At 46.5% G+C, this 18,335-nt stretch overlaps 1 protein-coding gene across 1 annotated transcript in view; it reads right to left on the minus strand.

Moving 5' to 3' along the window:
* The window catches only part of KNTC1 (kinetochore associated 1), a 926,084-nt gene that overhangs the window by 705,350 nt on the left and 202,399 nt on the right, over positions 1-18,335 (minus strand). Inside the window, exons 22-24 of the mRNA XM_086942947.1 lie at positions 14,259-14,402; positions 3,703-3,759; positions 3,518-3,619 (exon numbers count right to left, since the gene is read on the minus strand). Of these exons, the coding sequence (XP_086799073.1) occupies positions 3,518-3,619; positions 3,703-3,759; positions 14,259-14,402 (303 nt within the window). The remainder of the gene's footprint in view (positions 1-3,517; positions 3,620-3,702; positions 3,760-14,258; positions 14,403-18,335) is intronic.

The raw sequence follows: 18,335 nt of genomic DNA on the forward strand, positions 1-18,335 counted from the left end.
ACTGATTTAGGCTAGGGGCCAGGGACCCCTGAGCACAAAGAACTTCAAAGACATGAAGGGGTATAACTAAGAGAACTGAAACCCCTAGAATTTGGTGTAGTTTTGAATGGCGAAATGGACAGGTCGAGTCTGCAAAGGCTTTGACCTCTTTTGTGGTCAAGAAGAACCTCTGCCAAGGAAGAAGTTGCTGAAGAGACTGCTGGACAGGACTGACCCTTGCTTCGTGAACTGGGGCTAGCCTGCAGTTTGTAGCTTTTTCTAAGGAAGAGCCTGAAGAAACATTGCAGTGGGTGGTGTGTCCCCCCCCCTTCTTGAACAGGACTGGGCTTTGTGCTGTGTCCTGAACGCCAATGGCCCGAGGTGAGCTGGCTCCCTATTTGGAAACACAGGAACATAAAAGTTTCCGGAGAAGTTCCAAGCAACGCGGTGTGCGTGTGCTTTTGCAGTTAGAGACCCTCAGAAGTTTTGCCTTGTGATCGTGGGCACACAGGATTAAGCCGAGTCTCGGACGTGCAGGGTGCATGCCGTGGTGCAAGCCAAGGCGTTGGTGAAGAGTGCCTGGTCGTTGTGTGCACCGAGCGTAGAAGTGAATCTCGGATGCACAGGGTGCGTGTCTTGGTGCAGCCAAAGCGTTGGGGAAGAGTGCCTGGTCATCGTGTGCACCGGCAGAACAGAGGAGACTCGGACACACAGGGTATATGTCATGGTGCAGCCAAGGTGTTGGTGAAGAGCGCCTGGTCATTGTGTGCACAGAGCGTAGAAGTGACTCTCGGACATACAGGGTGCGTGTCGTGGTGCAGCCAAGGCGTTGATGAAGAGCGCCTGGTCTTCGTGTACACCGGGAGAAGAGGCAAGTCTCGGACGCGCAGAGTGCGTGTCGTGGTGCAACCAGAGGCGCTGGTGAGGAGTGCCTGTGTAGTGTGTGCACCGAAATCTAAGTAAGTCTCCAGAGTGCGGAGTGCGGGTCTCGGTGTCCACCGAGACCGCCGGAAGGAGGAGGAGGAGGAGGAGGAGCCCTCCGGGTGAAACATTAGCGGCCCAGTCCAGTAGCTTCGGAGGAGCTGAGCTGCCGGCCTGAGCTCGCCGTGCCCATTGATGGAGTTCTGGATCAAGGCCCAAGTCGCAGAAGGAGGAGAGTAGAGTGGGGTCGCGTCCCCACCAGATAATGTGGATCACCACCTGGGGTGGGGTGCGGGCTCAGAGGGACACTCTCTCTGCCTCTTGCTTCTGTCAGCTGTGCGAGCCTGTTGCTTCGGCTCGGATCGAGGCCCGTGCTGGCCCAAGGAGGGGCAGTACTGGGGCCGGAGTGAGAAGCGGTACATTTGTGTAATCATTGATCCAGGTTGGGGGCAACTGTTACCGGAGCACCTAAACTATCGTATTACACTTTGCATTATTGCTGCTAATTATCGAACTTTCGTATTACGCCTGACATTATTTGTGCCTGACGAACTACATGCCTGGTGCACTACGCAATGCGGTATTTTTTCCCTTGCAGAGTACATGGTTGTAACGTGGTGCATTGCATTATTTCTTCATTGCACAGTACATAATTGTAGCGTGACGCATTGCTTTGTTTTTTCCTTGCACAGGGCATGCTGGTAGTGATATGCATTGCATTATTACTTCTATTACAAAGTACATGACTGTGGCGCTACCTATGGCATTGTTTCTTTATTACACAGTAGAGGAGTATATCGTTACGCATTGCAGTATTTCTTTTGCAACATGTGTGATTTTAGCAATACGACCTGCCTAACCTTTTGGAAATGGTTAGAAGTAAGCTTAACTGTTGGTTAGAAGTGGTGGTTGGGACTAGAACCTACCAATCCACCGGAAAGAATACTACCCATTATTATAGGTTGGTTTTGTATTGTGTGGTCATATATCTTCATATATAAAGATTATACTTGTTTTATAAAAACTCGTGTGTAGTCTATTTGTGGTGACATCATTGAGTAACTGTGAGTGTGGTTGAACATACTGTACACTCATATGCCTTGGAGATAAGCAAGGCTGCTTGTGCCAAGCTACTATGGGGGGGGGGGGGCAGTGCTATCTCAGACGGTGTCCTTACTTAGTCTAACGTTGAAATGAGGGGTCCCGATCTCGCACCGAGCGACAGCGGTGTGGGACAGGGACTCTCGCCTCCAGCATTTGGTGGAGGCCGTGAGGGATAAGGACCCACCCACTTCCACCAGAGACTATATGGAACACATCCTACAGGGTGTCCATGACCCATTGCTCAAGTACCAGATCATTGGGATAGGTCCATCATGTGGCTTTGCTTGGGATCAGCTAAGATGGCTCTGGCTGCAGATGGAAGAAACCGGAGGCTCCTTCACTCACCCGATGGCATGCCCGTCTGTGGCGTGCACTGGCTTTAGAACGATTGTCAGACATAACTGAAGATTCCCGCAAGAGCTTTGACTATATTTGGAGCCCTCTAGTTGGTTACCTTTCGGAGGGTTCCCCCCCTATTTGCTTGCAGGCCGAAATTAAGGGTGTTGCATCTCTTCCTGATTTAACTAAGGTCCCCTTCCTCCCGGGGTTGGGTCCCCTGGGATCCTTGCCTTAGCTGCAGACCCACCCATGCTGGTTGCGGGGGACTCCCGCTCGACCCAAGGCCCCCCCCCCCCACACATCAGTACACTAGTTATGAGGATCCCTGTGTACGGTTATTAATGGTTCTCTATATTTTTATTTTTTTTCTCCTCTTTCTCCTTTTCTTTTGCTGTTCTCATGCTACTTTATTTACCCACTAGGGTGTTAGTCGTTCGACCGACGAAAGCATTCAACCATTCCAGAAGCCTTTAAAGGGGGCTTTGTGCTTGTACTACTGTGCGATTAATGGAGTTATTTTCCGAAACAGTGCAAAGCTCTCCTATCAGAGTCGGCTCACAGGAGTCGTTCATAATGTAATGTGAAACTGTGCCTATATATTGTGGAAAAGTGTGGCTCAATGGTTAGAGCGGCAGACTCTGATGCAGAGGTCTAGCCTGGGACCAGGGTTCAATTCCCCGCCTCGGCGGGTCTTGGGCTCAAAAATTCCACTGACCTGATAATTCTCGCCTCGGTGCCTATTCCAATCATGGAGTCTCACTCTGCAACTCTGGGCAATAGCTTGCTTAATCTCCACAACGGCCCCCACAACGCTAAGGATGCCTGGCCTCCACCTTGGGGGTGCCCAGGAGTGGACGCCTCACAGGAAAAGCCAGGATGGGTTCCACAGCAGTATTCGTACAAGCGCCTTGAGACCCTTGCGGGTGAGTAGTGCGCTATACAAGTATCAATTTACAATTTACATTCTAGCTATCTAAAGACTGGACATCTGTGAAGAAAGTCTGAATGCATTATGGTTCTTGTTCATATGCACAGTTTGTAATCTATGAATAACACTCGAACAGAATGATATAAAACGGAGAGCATACATTTTAGCTAGATGTCTGTGCGTACATGCAAGCTTCAAAGTTAATTGCACATCTACTCATGATGTTCATATTAATATCCTACTTACCATAGGGATCCAAAGCCAGGAAGATGCCAAGCCAAGATTACTGGGACTCTTTGATGTAAAATACACTTCTGCCATCTCAAGTCCATTCTCTGGCCAATTTGCCTAATAAAATATCAAAGTATCAGTAAAGTATGAGCAAGATTTAAATCTTCCATAAAACAATCTTTTTTAAGAAATGTGATCACCTTATCAGTCAATTCAAGGCTTCGTGCTTTATGCTCCAACCATTTCGCCATGACTCTCTGTAATAAAGATACAATAGTTTTAACTTTGCATAAAGCATCATAGCAAACAGATCAGCCAAAATATGTGAAATTGATAGTTTACTTTTACAGAAGTGCTAGCCATCATTTAAAAGAAGCTCCTTAAAATGTTTAAGTCAGTTTCAGTATTAAAATTATTAGGAATACTTCACCATATAGATGATGTAAAGCCTATTTTTTAATTAAATAACAGGTGGGAATAACAGGCGGGAAAGCAACCCAGTGCACCCTAGCTCTCTTATCTGTTCCAACAGGTACCCCTGGCTCAACCCACCTGTTCCAGATGTTTAGCTAGCTTTTGGAGCAAAGGGAGCATATTTCTTTTGAGCCAATAGCTCATGCCCCTCTCCTATTGGAGAGTGGAAAAATAGGGGGTATATCCACCCCAAGGAAGAGCCCATTGGTCCCGACCTGCACATCCCTTTAAACACACCTACATCTAGTATTTAGAGGCAACCTTGAACCTTGCCTCCTCAGATTCGAGGAAGGAAGAAGTACTGAAGAGCCGTGCTGACCCAGGAAAAAGAGGACACCTTTCTGGTCACCTTAAAGACCTCCACTGGCTACCCGTCAATAAAAGGATCACTTTCCGACTGCTTACCCACGCACACAAATCACTCTACGACATCGGACCAGACTGCCTCAACTCTCGACTGTCCTTCTACACCCCCTCCCGCCAGCTTCGCTCTTCCAGCCAAGCCTTCGCCACTGTACCTCGCATCAACAAGACCACCATGGGAGGCAGATCCTTTTCATACCTGGCTGCCAAAACATGGAACTCACTCCCCGCTTACCTTCGCCTCACCCAGAATCACCTAGCGTTCAGAAAGCAGCTTAAAACGTGGATATTCGACAAATAATCCTCCTCCCCTTCCTAAGCGCCTTGAAACCCTCTGGGTATGTAGTGCGCTATACAAATTTTCTGACTTGACTTGACTTGACTTTGACCCCAGCCATACCGGCCTGTCCCGACTCCGACCTGCCTATGGCAAATAAACAGGCGTGTCAAGCAGCCTCCCCAGAGCCCAGAGGACCTGCTCTGCACTCACCTTACAGACACGGTCTCCCGTGAGCACCGGATTTGCTCAACATAGACTCTAACACGCAAATCCGGCGAGTCCGCGAATGTACACCACTCTGCACCTCAAGATCAAGTGGCCCAACTCCACGAGGAGGTCTCCCCAGCCATCCTGACCTGAGATCTGGTGATCCCTGTCCTCCCTCAAGCTCCAAGACAAAGCCTGCAGCCTCAGTCTGAAAGGTCCCCATAACCGCTACCAGAGTTGGTAAGCAAGCCCGACGCCAGAAGACACCCCTGCACCAGATGCCCCACGGCCTTGGGTGTTATGTTATTTGGGATTTATAGAGCACTTGGCTACTCGATTGTGTGTCCCGGGGCTAAACATCTTGGTCGTGGCTGAGGAACAGGTACTAGGATCGCTGAGATGAAATACTATTGCTACAGGCACTCGTAAGGAGCGACCCCTAGACGTGCCCAATGGTATTCAGGAATTAGCGCGAGATGCAGCGCAGAGGATCTCAGAGCACGAGGTGGGAGGTAAAATTGGACTCTATTCCTGAGAAATGGGGCCTGATCCGTGGAATACCTTGAAGGCCAAAACCATTGCTTTAGGGAGCCAGTGCATAGCAATCAGGTGGGAGGACATCCGAGTCCTGAGGCCGAGCATGAGTATTGCCCTAGCTGCTGCGTTCTGTACTATCTGTAGTCGATTTAGCAGGTATTCAGGGATACCAAAGTACAGAACATTGATGTAGTCCAGCCTAGAAGTATCTAGTGCCTGGACCACAATTTTCCTGTGTGCTACTTGTGAGAAGTTGGCCTGATATGCAGTGCTCACTATTCTAGTGATCACTATCTATCAGTCCAAACAACCCTTATTGATGATTGGTTGTAAGTCAACCGTAGACCAGCTATCCTAGTAGCGTGGACAAGAGCAGTCTTTAGGCTAAACTCTAGAGGGCGTGTTAAGCCAGCTGTTATACCATCACATATACCCCTTGAACACCAAGTGAAAGGACACCACACAAGTTGTTATGAAAATAAAAGGATATTTATTTAGAACACCACAGCCCTGGACTCTTTATGAGGACAGGGCGCTAAGCACAATACAAAGCTCTTAGGAAAATACGCAAAGTCGCACAATTTACACAAATGCCCGAGGGGCACGAAAAACCATATACTACAAAAGTGGAATGCGAAATTACTAGCAGGTAAGTACTACTCTAATAGGCTTTAGGATCGCTAGGACTGGACTACTGAACCTTCAGATTACTAGCAGGAGGCCTAGGGAGATCGGGTGCAGAGTGTGCACTCTCACGCGGGATGCGGGACAAAGTCTACGGATGCTAGATTTCGTAAAGTTAGTGTTATCGGACAAATCCGACTAGGTAGAGCTGAAACGAAAAAGGATCTGGACCTTTGGATAGCAAAGCTATGCTGGAGCACCGAAATGCTGTGTTTACCTAGCCCAGGGGCTGCGGATGCATAGGTCTGGAAAGACGTCGGGAATCCTCGTTGCAATCTATGGAGCCTGAAAGAAGAAGTTGCTGGCAGGCGACCAGTGTTGAAGTTCGAAGTGATCCAAGCCTGGATCGAAGATGGAAGACACCTGTAAGCAGAGGGGACCAAGTTCTGAATCACTAGCCAGTGATTAGATGGGCACCAGGATGGCACCGGCTGAAGTCACCTCGACCAGGTGAGTGGGCGACGCTGGGCTCTGCAGTCTCACGGACCAGGAGGCGTTGTCGGCGACCAGGATGGAGGTGCGAGCTGTCCCACGATGGTATCTGCTGTCGACGTCGCTGGACCCAGGATTGGGGCAACAAGTCTTGGCAAATGCAAGCCCACACGGTGGACTTAAAATGGCGTCTGGTGTGGACCAGGAGGGTCCGGGGTGCTCCTCTGTTGGAGGGGAGCAAGGGCCAGTCTGGAGCAACCAGACCAGCGTTGGAAATGTCGTCGTTCGTCGTCGGGAAGGCCACAAGCCAGCAGGCTAGTAGCCAGACAACGCGGTGAGCAGCAAAGAGCAGAAGGGCCCCACGCAGATCTCGTGGATGCTGGGAGGCTGAACTTCGGTGATGGAGCTGCTCAGGGTTGGGGCTTCTCAAACCCCAAAGCACTCACTCGAGGATCCCTCGGCGGTCGTGCTGGGCAAGCGTCGTGCAGTCCTGAAGATGGCCGGTCCCTCGAGGTCTCGTCACACCCACGAATCTCAGCTGGGCTGATGATGCAGGTTGAGGTCAGAGGTGCCAGGGAAGCCGGTTCTCGTCGAGCTGGGCAGTCTTGATCCGGAGGAGAGACTTACAGCAAACCGCGATGCTTGGATGGTGCCTGCAGGTGCAGGGTGGCTACTCCTTAGCCACAAGGGAGAGTCTTCTAAAAGGTTCAAGAGTTCTTTCGTGGAAAGTCATCAAGATTCGGAATTATCTAATTTGGAAAGGGTCCCCGCTCCCACCTTTATACTAAAGCAAGGGGCTGTTACGGGACTAGGTCCTGCCCATGGGTGGGACCAGGAAGGGGGGTGGTTACACCCCTCTCCCATGCCGGACTTTCCCCAGCTCAGGGGCTGGTGTGCCCCTGGAACTGGTTCTAGCCGGCAGATGCATAGTGAGCACCGGGGTGCCACTTGCAGTCACCTTCCTATTCAGCCCTGCCTACCCAGGATACACAAAACCCTGTCTGGGATGGTGCTAGCACCGCCCCTGACAGAAAACCCTTTGTCCAAGCTCTCCTCGCTGGAAGGACTCCCAGCAGCAGGAGGTCAGACTTGTGTCTGTGGTGGCAGCATCCATTTTGTGATGCTGAGGCTCGAGTTAACTTTAACCGGGGTTCACAGTTACATACATGTCGTGTCCCTCTAGAAGGGTGGAATGCTAACCCCGTCACCAGAATTGGCGAGGGGTTAGTATTCCAATTCGTATGACACCTTACTCGACATGTTTTGATAAAGCGATAGCAGAGTTGGCATATAACCGCGAGGATTATAATGCACTTAAGAGTATATGGTATGCGTTATCATGGAACAGCTATTAGGACTTGGTTCCGCAAGCTGCAGACGGGCTCAGCTCATGCCAGAGCACCATTCAGGATTGTTAAGGCCTGCCATAGGAGTGACTGGTAGGAATCTATGTGTCCATTTTAGGGTTAGATATAGGTATACTATATCTACAGCGAAGGGTGATTACACCACTTTGCCCCAGCTGTCGTGCAGCCAGTTGTGTCAGATTTAGATGGCCAGCCAGGGGTGGCATAATACATGCTGCAGCCCCTGGTAGGCCCTGGGTACACCTATGCCTTGAGTTACAGGGTCTGATAAGGTGGCCCAGTACCAATTGGTTAATGCACCTAAGGTACACGTGTCAATTTAGTGAGAGAACAGCAAGGCTGTGGGTCTGATTAGCAGGCCCACAGCCAGAGAAGTCGTAAACCAGTGAAGCAAAAAGCAAAAATCTGGGGTGATCATAGGATTGCAGACCCTACTCTCCTACACTACTGACAACAGAGGAAAGAACTGCTTGAGCGTTTTATGTACTCCAAAGCAGGCGCCCACTACAGATTGAATTTCGGAGTTCATAGATTTATTTATTTATGTATATCATTTATAGAGCTCATGAATCATCCCAGTCAGGGTACTGCCACGCTGTAGCAGTCAGAAAAGGTGGATCAGAACAGTGAAGTTTTTAGCATTTTTCTGAATGACGGGTAGTTGGTACAGAGAAGGATGTCCCTGGGTAATTGATTACAGAGTTGGGGTGCTAGGTACGTGAAGGATTTTCCTCCTAATCTGGTATATTTTATGCGCGGTACGACTAGGAGATCTTTGGACCCTGACCGGAGGATTCGGGCGGGGGGGGATGGGTGGGTGTATCTGACCAACTTATCTGACAGGTATCTGGGTCCCATTTTATTTAAGGCCTTAAACACCATACAGCAAACCTTGAATTTGCTTTTTCTGAGTATGGCCGCCAGTGTAGTTTACGGAGTAGGGGAATGAGGCTGGTCTGGGAAGGGCACTGGTCACTAATCGGGCAGCCATGTTCTGGACTACTTGTAGTTTATTCAGGGAGATTTCCTTGGCGGACATCAGCAGGGCATTACAGTAGTCCAGGCGGCTCAGGACCAGTGCTTGTACCAGGGTTTTCCGTGTGGTAGATGGGAAAAGTTTGGGGAAGAATCTGCGAAGCAGTCTTAACCCCTTCCATGCTGCCGTTGGCCGACGGCAACACTACCTCCCCAGTGCTGCCGTCGGCCAATAGCCGACGCGGCCCCACCCGTTTTGCGGAAGTGCTACACTTCCGCAAAATCGCCGCTGCAGTAAACGTGTTAATGCATGGAAGCAGGCCCTAGTGAATGCAGTAGCATACTCCTTGAGGCTAAGTTCGTGGTCAATTTGGACCCCTAGGTTCTTAACCACTTGTTTCGGGGACGGGGCTGGGCCTCCAGTTGGGTGACTATCTAGTTACTGCATCTTTGAATAACATAGTTTCAGTCTTTTCTGCATTCAACTGAAGTATGTTGTTGCTCATCCATTTAGTGATGGTTTGCATGCCCTCCGAGAAGGTGGCTCGATGTTTGTGGAGCTTTTGTCGAAGGAGAGGAGTAGTTGTGTTGTCAGCGTAGGATATTGGTATGAACCCCAGGTTTCTCAGAAGTGACGCAAGTGGGGTGACGTAAATGTTAAATAAGGTAGGGCTCAAGCATGAGCCCTGGGGTACTCCCTTGGAAACCGTGGTGGTCTGAGATTTAAAAGGACCAAGGTTGATGGTTTGGGTTCTATCCTTCAGAAAATCAGTCAGCCATTTCACTGTGTTGTCCTGAATGCCCTTGGCTCTTAGTCCTTCCAGCAGGATCTGGTGTGAGATGGTATCGAATGCTGCGGACAGGTTGAGCAGTATGAGAATCACTGCACGGCCGTCGTCCGCAAGCATTCAGATGTTTTCTGTGACTGTTACCAGAGCCGATTCCGTGCAATGTCTAGGGCGGAAGCCAGACTGTGTGGTTGAGGCTGTCGGAGGATTCAATGAATGAGGACAAGTTTGTGTTGATGTGTTTCTCAAGTAGTTTGCTTTGGAGAGGGAGCAGTGAGATGGGACGGTAGTTGGTAATGACGTCAGGGAGCAATTTGGTATTTTTCCTGATGGGCAGGATCTGTGCAGCTTTCCACTCATTAGGGAGCTTGCCTTCCTTTAAAGAGCTGTTTAGAATGGCGCTGATGGGGGCAGCAAGCGGAGTGGCGAGTAATCTGGAGATTTTGGCTAGGAGGAGGTCAGTAGGGAATCCAGATTTAGTCTTTCAGCAGGGATTCCGGGTCCTCAGTAGTGAGCAAAGGAAATTCTTTTAGTTTGTTAACGCTGAATGTGACAGGGGCGGTTCGGTACTGGGGTTTGAACAAAAGCTGGGGGTTGCGATTATTTTGTTATACAGGTTATCAATTTTTTGTGTGAGGTATCCTGCTATACTGTCACAAAGAATCTGTATTGGTGCTTTTTCCGTGTTGCAGGCTTTAGGATTGATGAAAGTGTTGAGTATCTGAAATAGGGCTTTGGGGTGTTAGATAGATGATCCTCAAGTCTGATACCTACGTTCTTTTACCGTTTTCACCGAGAAGGTAGGTGGGAGACATATCCTGGAGCCACCAATTACGCCAGATATTATCAATAGGGAAGCCAAAAAAAATAATCTCTGATTTCTCAGTTTTACATTTCAATTGATGTGATTAGAAATACCTCAGTGAGGCAGGTGTTGATCACTTCTCCTCTAAAGACTGCCTCCTTGTCACAGGTAAAATTATATTGTTTATCGTCAGGGTACGATACTATCTAGTCTCCATGGGCTTCAGCTAGAAAAGCCAGGGGGGGTCATATAAAGATTAAAGAGGGTGAGGCTCAAAATCGAGCCCTGCTGGACCCCAACCTTTAGTATGGGAATGGATGCTGTAAAGGGCGGAGCCCAGACTGTTTGTTGGTGGTCTTTCAAAAAGGAGGAGAACCACCGAAGTACCGTGCCCCCGCAGCCGAACTCTTGAAGTCTCAGGAGGAGCTGATCACGGTATCGAAAGCCACGGATAGGTCCAATAATATCAGCACGGCCTTCCCACCTTTATCTAGAGTCTCCTTGATGGTCTCAGAGACTTCTAGAAGTGCGGTTTCCGTGCTAAGGTTTGACCTGAAACCGGACTGGCTCTGAAGGAAGATTTGATTTGTTTCCGCATATGATGTGATAACACTGTTGACATATTTTTCCAGGACTTTAGAGAAGGCAGGAAGCAGAGATATTTGCCTATTGTTGGCTGCTGATTCGGGGTCTAACCAAGGTTTTTTTTAACAGGGGGAGACATTTGGCCCTCTTCCACCTGTCAGGAACAGTTCCTAACTCCAAGTAGGCATTTAGGATCCGGTTTAACACAGGGTTAATTACCTCTGCTATAGATGCCAGCACTTTGGCTGGACAAGGGTCAGTCGGTGAACCTAATTTAAGGGTTTTCATTATATCCAGTGATTTCTCCAGGGGTGTAAGAGGGAACTGCAAAAGCTGAGGGACTTCTAGCCAAGTGGGCAGGGAGGCGACAGCTTGGTTAGCACCATCAGCCAGGGGCTGCAAGGAAAAAGTGTCTTGAATTTTTTTAAATTTTCTCGTAGAAGTAAGAGGCTAGGTGGTTCGTCTGGGCCTCAGTCGGCGAGAATGGCCTAGTAACCGCAGTGGGAGAAGAGAACACTTTCATTGTTTTGAAAAGTTCTTTGCTTTGGTTCCCAGTCTGTGAGATTTTAACAGAGAGAAAGAGGTTTTTTTCCCCTCCACGGTTCTTTTATAATGCCCCTTAAGCGCCAAATTGTAAGTTATTTTGTCGTCGTGACCCAATCGAGGGTGTACAGGTATCCCCCACGAACCCAACTTAGCTCTCCAGCTGGTGGTCACCTTCAGAAAGTCTCCTAGCCCGAGCCTGCAGCAACTTTGTCGAACCGAAGGCCTCCATTGAAAAGCACAGTGTCCCCGACTTCTTCTTGGCACCCAGCTGCCCTAGTGCCGCTGGTGGTGCAGCTCTTGTGCTGGTCGTTGGCCGCTGCAGTGCTGACCTTAACCCCAGGAGCTTTGCTCCCACATCCGAGTGGCCTGCACATAACCAGTCCCTAACTGAAGCCCCCCTTAGCCCCATTGGCTAACATCGGGCCCTTGCATTTTTCACCCGGCCAGCCCTGTGCTACTGGTGGTGCAACTCAAGTGCCTACCTAGACCTTGGGGAACCTTGCTCATAACCCCAAAACTCCTATTTGTAAGATGTTTATTTACCAGTAAAATCGTTATCCATTTTTTCCCAAAAGCACCATGTTACGAGATTTTGGACTATAATATATAATGTTGTGTTGAACTGTTTTGTTGCATAGGGAAAATGGTAAGTATAACTCAAGCCAAGAAAAGTTTTACTTACCTTGTATTGTGAGATCCTTAGGTGTGTTATTTAAGCATAACACCCCCAGTAATCAACGTAATCTAAAAGTAACAAAAAATATTCTAAGAGTAATTACTGTGCAACCCAAACTGCTTTTTAAAGTCATACCATCCTGTAATAAATGCAAATCCTTCCTCAATTGCATTTCTGTGTAAAGGTATACAATTGAAAGTATAATTTATCTACGTGTACCAAGTCCTGCTTGGTTCTATAAATAAAACAACAAGTATACCTTTTTTATACTTACTCAATTAGTCTGGATATTGTCTGAGTGTGTGCCATTAGTCTTGATTGAGTGAATAAAATAAATGCTGAACACTTCCTCTGGACAGGTTAAACTGCTCGCCCACACTACCCAAGGAGAGCTGTTAGTTCTCAACTAACCTAGCCTCTGCTATACCTCTGGGGACTCCCTGGATTCTGTGCACCCTATACCTTACTTTGGTATAGGATATACAGAGCCAGCTTCCTACTACATGCAAATAGAATTATGCTTATACTACATATCCAAAACATATTTCAGCGAGCTTGAAGAGGCGCATCTGTCAAAATGATGCTTTCCTTAAGAAGTAATATCGACCTGAAAGCAGTTTACATTGCATCATAGTAGAACTGTACTCCCTCAAAGCAATAATGTTTATTTAATCATTATTTCTACCTACAAGAACCTGGAAAGTAAACCAGCACAAGTGTCGAAGAACAGCCGACTGGTGGCGGTGATGAAGTGGGTGAGACCGACATGAACTCAAACTTTCTCCTTCACAATCTATTTCGGAATGGAGTTGTTCTGATGGAAATAAAGGATTTAAACGAGTCAGGGAAATGTGAACCAGTAGTGCACTGGGTTGTGGACTAGATGGAAGCACAACTAAAACAGGAAATGCCACTGTGGCACAGGGGACCAATGTCTGAGCAGGAATTGTCACTGATGTGGCAGTATTCGAAGCGAGGTTTGTGATGCAGTATACAACAGTGCAGGGGAGGGGTGTTTTATTGGTTTTGTATTATTATTTCCCCTTTTTTTCAGAGGAAATATGTATATTAAATGTCAATGCATAATGTTTTGTACTTAAACTGAAGCAGACGGCCTTTGGGTTACAGAGCCCTGCATTGTATTTGTCACTTGACGCAATAAAATAGGTAATAAAAAAAATGTAAAAAAAACAGGACAATGCCTTCAAATGTGAGACACCATTAAAAACAGACCATGGTCACTTAGAAACCCAAACATTAGCAGAATGAAAGCGGTTTGTGTCGCCAAAGAGCTAAATTACTGGAGCTTACAATGGGTTTAAATGGTAGATGTATATTCCAAATATGATATCACAGATGGCACAAACAATAGTTTCTGAACTATGAGCCATGGTGCCTGTTTGTGCCTGGAGGCAGCACTTGGGATTGGTTACTCTGCTCCTACCTGTGGCTGGAGTCAGACTTTGGCTTTTTCAGCAGGGGTTCACCTCTTCGCCAACTGGGTATTAGAGGTTGACCAGGTTTCCCTGTGCAGTGCATCCCTGGGCATAAAAATAACTTGCGCCAAAAACAATATTATGCACAAACCCCCAAAGATAAAGCACTTATTCAGACACCTTTGAGGGGAAAAGGTGTATGTGCCACAATAAACAAAGAAAATTACTGACTTGGTCTGAAAAAAGAATAAGGAAAACTAAAATTCCGTGGCTCACAAAGTAACACAAAAGAGCCTGGCAAAGACAGTCGCAAAGGCTCAAATCTAGGTGCGCGAGACACACTAAGCAGGTGGAGCTACAAGGCAAATTGGGCCAATGACAACGCTGGGAATTCGCAAAAAAAGCATTAAAGAAAACAAAAACAGTCCTACAACTATTACCTTAAACTACCTCTGTACTATTTACAAGGAAACAAAAACTCATTCATATAGAGCAGCAACTGAGGTTGGATATGCAATGGCACAAATTAAATCAAAGTCCTATACATACAAAACACACAATTATGTTTTGCAATAAATTAACACAGTAAATGCAAAATTACCTGTCCTTTAGGCACAGTTCTCCTTACAAAGGGTATTAGGACATTTTTAAACCAGAGACCCAGTTCTCCCGGAGGAACATCCGCTGGAATCACCCCAAGTAGATCTGCCAACATCTTCTCATCAAACATGCTTTCAAACTCAGCCTAAAGAAGAGAGCGAAGGATTTTGAAAACTCAAAACTGTAGCAAACCAATAGTATGCGAATCACCAACATATAAATGTTGAAACTACATAAGCAATCTTTAATTGAAGGCACGGTGTGGTGGTTTCATTACCTATTTCATCAACTGGCTATTCTTAGCTTTAACAATTTTCTTTAATTACAGCCACTATATTCATAAGCTTTTTTTAAATGTATTTACAAATCATCTCTCAGTGACAGGCTTCAAATTTGAGTTTTAAGACTGAAAGCCCTCGACACAAACTCGTCCCCACCCCTTTTTGTGCCAGAAGAGAAGATTCTATCATCATGAATGACACCAGTATTTTCACAGTAATATTTTGAATTCTAAATGACTTATTCAATTACAAATCCATTCACAACATCAAAGTTATACAAAACAACATTTTACAGTGGTTATTTGATATTTATTCAATTTAATACCTTCATTTCATAATATTACAATAAAATCTGCCAAACTGCAAAATATTCTATGGGAAACCTAAACAGTAAAAAAAAACAAAATTGCAGGTATGAAATGTCTTATACCCCTTTCTTTCAGGGCTGCATTTAATACTGTTCCCCTATTTTGCTATCAAGAGTACCAAACAAATGCATTGTACATTGCAGAGTTAGAGATGCAGATCTACAGCATGTAGTCATAAAAGGGCACATTCTGGTGCTATATGCAATAAAATAGGCAATATACCCATCTCCAAAACATTCAGCATGCGGCCGTCAGTCTAATCCTCAACCTGCCACGACACTGCCACATCACCCTGCACCTGCACACTCCACTGACTCCCCGTAGAGGCAAGAATCACCTTTAAGATTCTCACCCACACACACACAAAGCCCCCACAACACCGGACCAGCATACCTGAATAGCAGACACACATTCCACGCACCCCAAAGTACCCTACGATGAGCCTACCTCTCCCATGCCGTGTTCCCTCGCACCAGGAAGTCCAGATCGGTAGGCCGCTCCTTTTCCTTCCTCGCGGCCAGAGCCTGGAACACCCTCCCGCTCCACCTCAAAGAGGCTACATCACTCCCCAACTTCACGAGGGACCTCAAAACATGGCTCTTCGATAGACCTCCTCCGTGATGGACAGGACCCTACGCCTCCCCCCCCTCACCCCATAGCCCCTTGAGACCCTTATGGGTGAGTAGTTACGCTCAACAAACCCACGATTGATTGATTTTCAGACCATTGCCGGACGTCACATGGTTGTTCTTTCCCAAAGCAGGTAATTCCATTGATTTGCCAATGATTTCATACAAATGTAAAGTCACAGATGTTTTCTTCATTTCCTTTGCTTGTCATTCAACACTCCTCATGTTTTCATAAAACCTGGAGAATATTAATCTTGTCTTGTAAACAATTATGGTGGCAGAAAACTACTAATTGTGCCAGATTAGAGGATACTGGTTTTATGACATTAATCAATGGATGTTACCCACTCTCTCTATAAAACATATTGCAGACTGAGATGTGAGGGTTAAGTTAGGATTTGACCACAATAAAAACCAAGATAAAGTGATGCCAGCATGAATTTAACTAGCATGTGACGGACATAGTTCCTGATAATTAGACCACGCTTGGGGTACAAAAATGGTTTAGGTTTTTTCCTTCCATGACAAAAAGCCATGGCCATATTTTTTACATTTAGTTAATCTCATTGAACCCCTATAAAATGAATTCCTTGGAATGTTTGAAGACGTCACCTACATACACAATAAGAGGTAATGTTATTTCCTGTCTTTGGTATGTCCTGGAACCTACCCTGTAGCTTTCCATTCAAATTTCAAGGACTTACTTTTCTGATAGGTTTTCAAATAAGGACCAGGTTGCATTGTTTTTTTGATGATTATGGTTGATGATGGAGTTCTGCTGTCCTGAGAGGGTGGAGTTGTAGAGATCATCAACAGTTGGTAAGAGGATGTGCGGATGGGGCCATTGTTAGAGGAGGGGTCTTTAGTGGGAGGGGGGCCTAGAGAGTTCAATGTTTGTTATTTTATCTGAAAAGAATTTAGCAAACGCTTCACAGCATTTAGTGAAGAAATCTATGGGATGTTGATGAATGGAAGAAGTTTGGCTTTTGATGATCTTGAAAATGTCTTTGGGACGGTTTCTGGTATGGTCCAGTTGGGATTGGAAAAAGGCAGATTTTTCTCTGTAGGTGTGTTTTTTATATTTTAGGCATTCTGTTCGGAGGAGAGAGAGATGGGCTAAAGTGGGTTCATTTCTCCATTTTCTTAGTACGAGTTGTCGCATATTGTTATTAAGATCTGTGTTGAATCATGACCTGGAGGGGGCACTTCTTGATATTTTTAGTTCTAAGGGGGCAATGGTGCTGAGAAGGTCAGTCATTTGTTTTGTGTTGTAATGGTAGGTGAGCTTATTGGTGGTGGTCAATTCGGGTGGGGGGGGGAAATGTGGGAATTATTAGGGATTCTAGATCTGACTGCTGGATTTAGTGTTATATTTATCTTGTCCAGTGCTTCGGCAGACAGGTTTGGGTGGAGAGCTTAGGTTGTTTGATGTTGAGATCAAAAAGAATTAAGTGATGGTCAGACCAGTCGATGGGAAGGAGGTAACGAAGGGATATGGCATTGTGATTGGATAGTATAGCATCAAGATTAGTGCCTTTATTGTGGGTTTGATTTTTACAGTGTTGAGTAAAACCTTTCTGTTCCAGGAGGGAGTCTAGTGCTTGCACTGCAGAGTCTCAAACAAGATCCAAGTGGAGCTCTGATTGGCCAGTTTAAGAATGGCTGTCTGAGTAACATCTAACTCACTCTCAGTCCCTGACCAAAATATCTAAACTGCCTGCAGAACACAAATTTCCCTGTTTCTCAGTGTAAAACACAGCATTGCACCAGCCATCAGTACAATAAGCTGGCTCACTGATTCATCATAGCCAATTTAAGTGTTCTGCATTGTGGACCACACTATATTTTAGATCAGAAATCTCCATTGAGGATCATATAAAAAACAAAAAAGGATGTAGGGCCCAGCAACAAAAACAGAATTCATTGAAATAGTCCCTTAGTCTCTAACAAATAATTGCAATTAAAATAATAATTCAACATTGTTTACACCTCAAGTAAAAACATCGAGAAGTAAAATGATATGTCTTTTTCCACAGTTGAGGGCACATTTAAAACCAGTGCACCATGCAAAAAAGTAGGACGGGAAGGTATACAGAACTAAAAGGAGTGGGGGTTATGGTAGACTTAATTCAAACACCAGAGGGAAATAAATTTACAGAGTGGTGGGAAATGGGCGGAACAACGCAGGTAGAGCCATGCGTGCCGGTTCTACGCAAGCGCAACCACACTTGGCTGAACGTCGTATATGCTTAGGCAGATAGCGTAGTCTAGTGTCCGGATGGGCAGGGAGAGGAAGAGAAAGCAGTGGAAGAGGAAACTCCTCACACGGACTGGTAAGTGGGGCTGGGTTTGGGGGGGGGGGGGGGGGTGTAGTAGTTTTTAAGGGATGTGGGTCAGATTTAAGGTTCAGAGCAGGGAGGCCAGGGCATTTTTTTTTAAAGGGCACAGGGTTTTAGGGTTAAGGAAAGAAGGAGGTTTGGGTAATGTTAAGGGCTGTGCTGGGTCAGTTTTAAGGCAGGGGTGGTTCGGGTAGTTATTTTTTTTAAAAGTTGGGAGGCAAATTTAGGGTTTACGGCCGGGTCGATCAGGGCAGTTTTTTTTTTAAAGGGGGGCAGGGTTTTAGGCCTCAAGGCAGGGGGAGGGGAAGTTGTAGTTTTAAAGGCAGGACTAGGTAGGTTTTAGGCCTCAGGACGGGGGTTGAGGTAGGAGGATAGAATTTTAGGGCAGGCAAGAGGGGGTCAGGGTAGCGGCAATTTTAACCACGCACATCCCTTTACCAAACATGCCTTTACAATAAAAC

This window comes from Lissotriton vulgaris, chromosome 11, assembly GCF_964263255.1.
Source record: "Lissotriton vulgaris chromosome 11, aLisVul1.2, whole genome shotgun sequence".
Lineage (NCBI taxonomy): Eukaryota > Metazoa > Chordata > Amphibia > Caudata > Salamandridae > Lissotriton > Lissotriton vulgaris.